Below are 6,000 nucleotides of genomic sequence, written 5' to 3'. Positions count from 1 at the left end.
TTAATTACTGTAAAGCAATTCAATTAAAAGAGTAAATTATAGTCGATAATTGTAAAAAATGTGACTAGAATAATTATGAGAATTAGAAGTCATGCTGACAAGTCATAATGTGTGATATTTTTAATTCAAACAAATGAAAGTATTCGTCAAAGGGTCGAGTGTATTTTAAGAGAAAATCAACCCAGATTTGGGTATTCGTTCCATCAGAAATCTGACTAGCGTCTCAGAAGTTGTGTGCAATCAACGGTACAGGAAAAATATAAAATTTAATGGATTATTTAACCTCGGCTGGGGAGATACCCAGCTCTTGCATGCATGTCATGAAATAAATGATCAAACAATACAACAATAGTGTGCCGCTCTACTAAACGATCAGAACAGTCTTTCATAATACTGCATAATGCCGTTGTTCCTGATCAGTTATTACGTTCTAGAATAGCACCGCAGAAAATCTTCCACAAGAGATAAATGTCGCAAAGCTAGTCAAATCGTCGCCAGTCCGTTATGCCATCGCGGACAGCAGCGCGACCACCGTTAAAAAGGAAACCGTTTCTTGGAAAGCCTGAACATGTTCCCGAAGATAAATCACCCATTGTTTACGTTTCGTTTCGAATGTGTGTTAACCGCGAATTGGCATAAAATCTTCACGTGTATGTCTTGTGAACGTGTGTGTGTGGGTTAGGTTCAACCTGCCGCGGTTAAGCACTTGACTGAGAGAGCAGTTAGTAAGTCAGTGGTGGTAAAAGCGACTTGAGTTAGTCTTGCACAGATATTCTTGGCCAGCGAATCGCGTGTGTTCACCTGTACCAATCTTCGAGTTCTTGTAGTGGGTCACTTGGACGTCGCTGTGCGGATATTTGCCCCAAGAGTGATCTGTGATTGACCGTGCGGACTTTCTGGATTTTTCTGGACGGCTTACAGGTAGGTGTGGAGCTTTGATCCAGACGATTTTTGAATGAAAACCGGTAATTTGCCTGGTTCCGGTATACCGCTGAGGTTCACGGTCAGCGAGATATCTCTAATTGCTGCATTTACAACCGCATGGAAAAAAGCGCAAACTGTATTATTATTTCTGCAATGAGCTTTAATTAACCGGCATCGTGCAGACACCGTTCCGACGCCGAAAAATAAACGACAACACTTTTTTGAAAACACTGGAATCGGCTACGTTTATTCGAGGTCAAATTTTCCACAATTACTTAAATAAAATGTGTTTATGATAAAACTATTAAAGTCGAGGGAAGAAAAATGACTCACTGCAGATTTAGAGGTGCAATGGCCTCTCAAAAACTTGCGCTTCGACTTTTGGCATTAACAACACAATTAAGCACTACTCCAAACATAGACTTAAACTGCGGATCCTATCTGATAGCAGCTCCATCGCCTTATAAATCTGAGGCTCGGGTTTAGAGTTCATGATCAGAACCCTATTCAGCTGATCGATTCTTCCCGCGATGATCTTATCCAAAATACAAGAAGCTATCAAATTCTCGGTCTCCTCTTCGCTTATCCCCAACTCCTGTCCTATGAACGAAATCTTTATTTTATTGTACGGTTTTATCAACAGCAACAAAATTTTAGTCCTGAAGTTCTTCAACAAGTCGATGATGTGCTCCTGTATGAACTGGTCCTTCATCAAACTCTCCTTGTTCTCCTGAAAAATCTTCTCAAACTCTTTCATGTTGTTATTCTGGTACGCCGCGATCAAATCCGTCATGGTTTTAATTTCCGGCTTATTCTTATACGGTTTGGCTTCCTGAGAGTCAAAAGGGTCAATAGCAGACTTCATGAGCATGCTCGTCAACAAAATATACTTCAAACACGCCAACCGTCGTGGGTTACCCGACTCGTCGTAGTTCTTAAAAGCTTCAAAAAAATCGGTGTAGGCCTTCTCGTAATCGCCCGACCTCAGATACATTTTCCCCCCGCACTCCCTAATGATGCTCATGATAATGGGGTGAGGTATCGCCGACCTCACTCTCAAAGACCGCTCGTACAACTCCTTCAAGTGTTGGTGGTTCTTCAACTCGGTATACATCTGTATTTCAAGAGCGTATACTTCTAGAAGTTGTGTACCTTTATGCAAATCACTCTCTGAATCGCAATAACCGCAAGCCTGTTTCAGTTGTCTGATGATGGATGAAAGTTTATTAAACTCGCCTCTCTCAAGGAAAACTTTTCCTAGTTTCGTGTTAGTTTTGAACCACAGCCTGTCGTTTTTCGAGTTTTTTAGCGCGTCCAGAGTCGTCTCGTAGAAATTCTTTAGCATTTCCATGTCGTCTGACGTCGACGTGAAATCTAAAATCGAGTTGATCGATTTCTCCGCGTGGTTTTTTGTCACGGCCGTATTAACATAAGTGAGAAGTTCCTTGTATTTGTTCATGGTTTCCTTGTAGTTTTTCAGCTGGAAATAGATTTTCACCATTTGCTTCAGGGCCTTGAAGCCCCAAATGCATTTCGAGTCGCCTTGGAGCTCCAACACGTGTTGGAAGGCCGCCAGGGATGCCCCGGCGTCCTCTTCTTTTAAGGATTTTGCACAATAGTATTGGTTTTCTAGATTGACGTCTGATTCAGACGTGCTGTCTTCGGAATACTCGAGTTCGTAATCGCTCTCTTCGAGAGGCATTTCTTCGTCTTCCATTGCGGGGTCGGGTTGACAGAATTTTTGTCGCTAGGAATTGCGTGACATTTTGTTCTGATCGAGTGTGTGGTGTGTCGGTGATAATTAGGTACTATTATGAGATTTCGCGCCAAATCTGAAATTAAAATATTGCATTTTTTATCGTAAAACCATCGTTAATTATTTATCAAATGTAAACAGTCAAATGAATAATTTCACAATCGATAAATAATTTTTACGTCAAGATAATAAAAAAGTTAAATAAAATAACAGGACAAGTTATAACTTTCGTCATACCTACACCAAATGAAATTGCTGTTTTTCGTTATGGTCATGGGAGGTTCTTCTTTGTTTGTTTGAAAAGTAATTTGACTTTATCAGTCATTATTTCAGAAATCTTACATCACGAAGATTAATTGAATTATAATTTTTTCTAATTTCTATTATACAGCCACCTAGACTGCCAGATATTATTCCACTTGATTTTTGTGGAATCGTTTAAACAATATGTGTCCAAACAAGTCAACCTTAAACGGTGGAAAAAGTTATTTCGAGAAGCAGCCATGGCCATCTGTCTAGACGTGATTAGGAGCATTTACAATACAAGTCAGTGGTGTACAAGAAAATAATACAATATCTGAGCACAATAATTAATTATTTTTGAATGATGAATCTCTTCATTTCTCACACTCGGAATTCCAAATATGGGTTAAATATGGGAAATTTTTTTTAGTTGAATTAAATTCCTTCTCTTACAGATTTATTTTTGAGATTTTTGAAAACATGACGTATCATTTATTTAGAAACTTAATCACATTCAGGGTGGTATGTTTAAAATTTTGACCTTTAAATGTCAAACAAAGATCATATGTTTAGTAAATATTAATAGAAGTTGAAATTATTTTTAGTCAAAAATTCAAAATCAAAATTCAAAATTAATTTCAGTTTTTTCCGAATCTGTGAGTCCATATTATCTGTTGGTTTATAAATATAAACACATATAGTCTTTGCCATTTCTATTGAAACACCACTTGTTGATCGTAAATTTGGCAACGTTCATATTCAGACAATTTTCTAACTAAAGGCCGTTGTCAATCAACCGAAAGCTTTTACCAATTGCTAAATTTTAAGCAAAATCAACAGGTGGTGTTTCAATAGAAATGGCAAAAGCAATAGTAAAACTTCGATTATAAAAGTCATCAAGTTGGCTGTGGTTTTTTGTGAACATTGTGATGTGTGGCTACAACGAGGAATGATACAACTTAACCTCACTTTTTCGTGTAATAAAATTAACTTGTCAAATGTCAATTATAAACATCAATAAAGATTAATAAAGCACATCACGTTTTCGCTACGTTTTCTTCTATTAAAACAAAAAACAACGCCACCTTGATGACTTTTTCGGTTAAACACCTGTTAAGATGTAATTTAAAAAGATAACACGTCTTTTTCACTGAAATTTAAATATAAAGATGGTGTGTGTAAGAAAATAACAGATTACGTTAGTGTTATTATACTGAAGTCTAGTAGGTCAGGGAGACAATTACGCGTTCTTGGAATGCGTCATGTCATCACTATTTTGTTATAAAATATGAAAAAAATTCAAAATTTTTGTTTTATTCAGATAAGTATTTTGGAATGATTAAAATATTAAATCATGGTTTAAAGTTATTGAGACAGATTTTCCCCCGTCCCTGAAGTACTACATACGATTCGAATAAATACAGTTACGTCGAAAAATAAAAAAAAATAATTTTGCGAGTTTTGTTATCTTTTTTATAACAACCCCTATTAGATAAAATAAAAATACAAGTAAATAAGCCTGCAACCCCTTTGATTGTTTATTTTTATACATCGAAAGGATGAGACGATGAAATATTACTGAAAAAGAGCGGGTGGGCGGGGTAGTACTTGCTAAGATAAAACTGGTATTGCCAAATGACATATCTTTGAAGAAAATAAAGAGTGGGCGGGTGGGGCTAGTACTTGCCAAAATAAGACTGATTTTGCCAAATGATATACCCTCTAGCCTACAATTTCTTAGACGGCAGCAGTTATTAGCCCCGCTCACCCACCCTCTTTTTTGTTAGAGGATGTCATTTGCGAAAATCAGTTTTATCGTAGCAGGTACTAAGCCCGCCCACCCACCCTCTATTTTCTTAGAGGGTATCTCATTTGCCAAAATCAGTCTTAGCAGGTACTAGCCCCGCACACCCACCCTCTTTTTTCTTAGAGGGTATGTCATTTGCCGAAATCAGTCTTAACTGTGCAAGTATTGATGACTAACTTTTACAAAAAACTATCAAAATTTGAAACATTACGACCTTACTTTTATGCACAAGGCAGGAATTTTGAACATCTTCTCTAGTGTTTAGTTGGTTATGCTTTAATGGATTTTTTTTTTGTTGGTGTTGTTTTTGTCTATGATTTATAAATATCTTATTATTTTTTTTTTGGGTTTATTTAACGATTAATGACTACTGATTGCTATTTTAAATATACAATAAAATTCTAAAAATTCAAGGCCAATGCATAAACCACAAGTACAGGAGTATGTTATTTTATAAAATTTTAATAGCATTTACCATGCAAAATTTTGATTAGATGATTTTGGTTATCGTTTTATCCCTATTACATTATTATTGTTACAATACTTCCTTAACTCACGCTCGGAAAATTAAAATAAAAATATGATACAATACCTAAAAAATGTCTTCTGTAATATATATTTTTGGTACAGTGTTTAAAAAATTCGTTATGTAATAATTAGGGTGAACAATGAAATTTTGTTTCCATAACCTATTTAAATTATCAATCAAGACAGACAAGAATTCACTTTCGTAAACAGAACATTTAAAATGGAAATAATTTAATAATATCTAAGAACGAATAAATAACTTTTAATTAAGATTTTACCACCTTCACTATAATCTTAAAACACACCTATAATTTTACAGTAGTGGGCTCGGTAATTTCAGCGATTTATCAGCATAATAAAATCAGTAAGAAAGGCAAACAGGAAATCTGCATTTTCATATTCTATGAGCTGTTAAACGCGGAGGAAACAAGAACTTAAACTGTAATTAAAATCATAACACTTTCGCTCGAGAAGAAAAAATGACAAGTTCCAGTACCTTGAAATAATCTAGAATAAATAAAATCATTTCAAACAAAAAAAATGTTTCCAGTTGAAACGAGAGAACTCTTTTTCAATGAAATCACTGTGTAGAACTTGAAAGTAAAAATAAAATTTATAAAATGCGTTCCTAGAATTTAGTAAACAATTGTCGTACACAGTGTCATAAACCACAAATATATATTCATATTTTCCACGTTTTAAATAGGATTTATGCAGCAAAATTTTGAGATGACGTCATCAA

General features: G+C 35.4%; 2 protein-coding genes across 2 annotated transcripts in view; one reads left to right on the top strand and one right to left on the bottom strand.

Annotated features, from left to right (window-relative positions):
- Positions 1-516: 516 nt before the first annotated feature.
- The window catches only part of LOC135127047 (leucine zipper putative tumor suppressor 2 homolog), a 121,975-nt gene continuing 116,491 nt past the window's right edge, over positions 517-6,000 (top strand). The window contains exon 1 of the mRNA XM_064053345.1: positions 517-921. The gene's annotated coding sequence lies outside the window, so the exon portion shown is untranslated. The remainder of the gene's footprint in view (positions 922-6,000) is intronic.
- The window catches only part of LOC135127049 (COP9 signalosome complex subunit 2-like), a 95,540-nt gene continuing 90,718 nt past the window's right edge, over positions 1,179-6,000 (bottom strand). The window contains exon 3 of the mRNA XM_064053348.1: positions 1,179-2,756. Coding sequence (XP_063909418.1) covers positions 1,331-2,641 — 1,311 coding nt within the window. The 5' untranslated portion in view covers positions 2,642-2,756 and the 3' untranslated portion in view covers positions 1,179-1,330. The remainder of the gene's footprint in view (positions 2,757-6,000) is intronic.

Source organism: Zophobas morio, unplaced genomic scaffold, assembly GCF_036711695.1.
Source record: "Zophobas morio isolate AGI-343-1 ecotype UQ-CSIRO unplaced genomic scaffold, CSIRO_AGI_Zmor_V1 ptg000011l, whole genome shotgun sequence".
Lineage (NCBI taxonomy): Eukaryota > Metazoa > Arthropoda > Insecta > Coleoptera > Tenebrionidae > Zophobas > Zophobas morio.
This window is presented reverse-complemented; position numbering and strand designations above follow the sequence as displayed.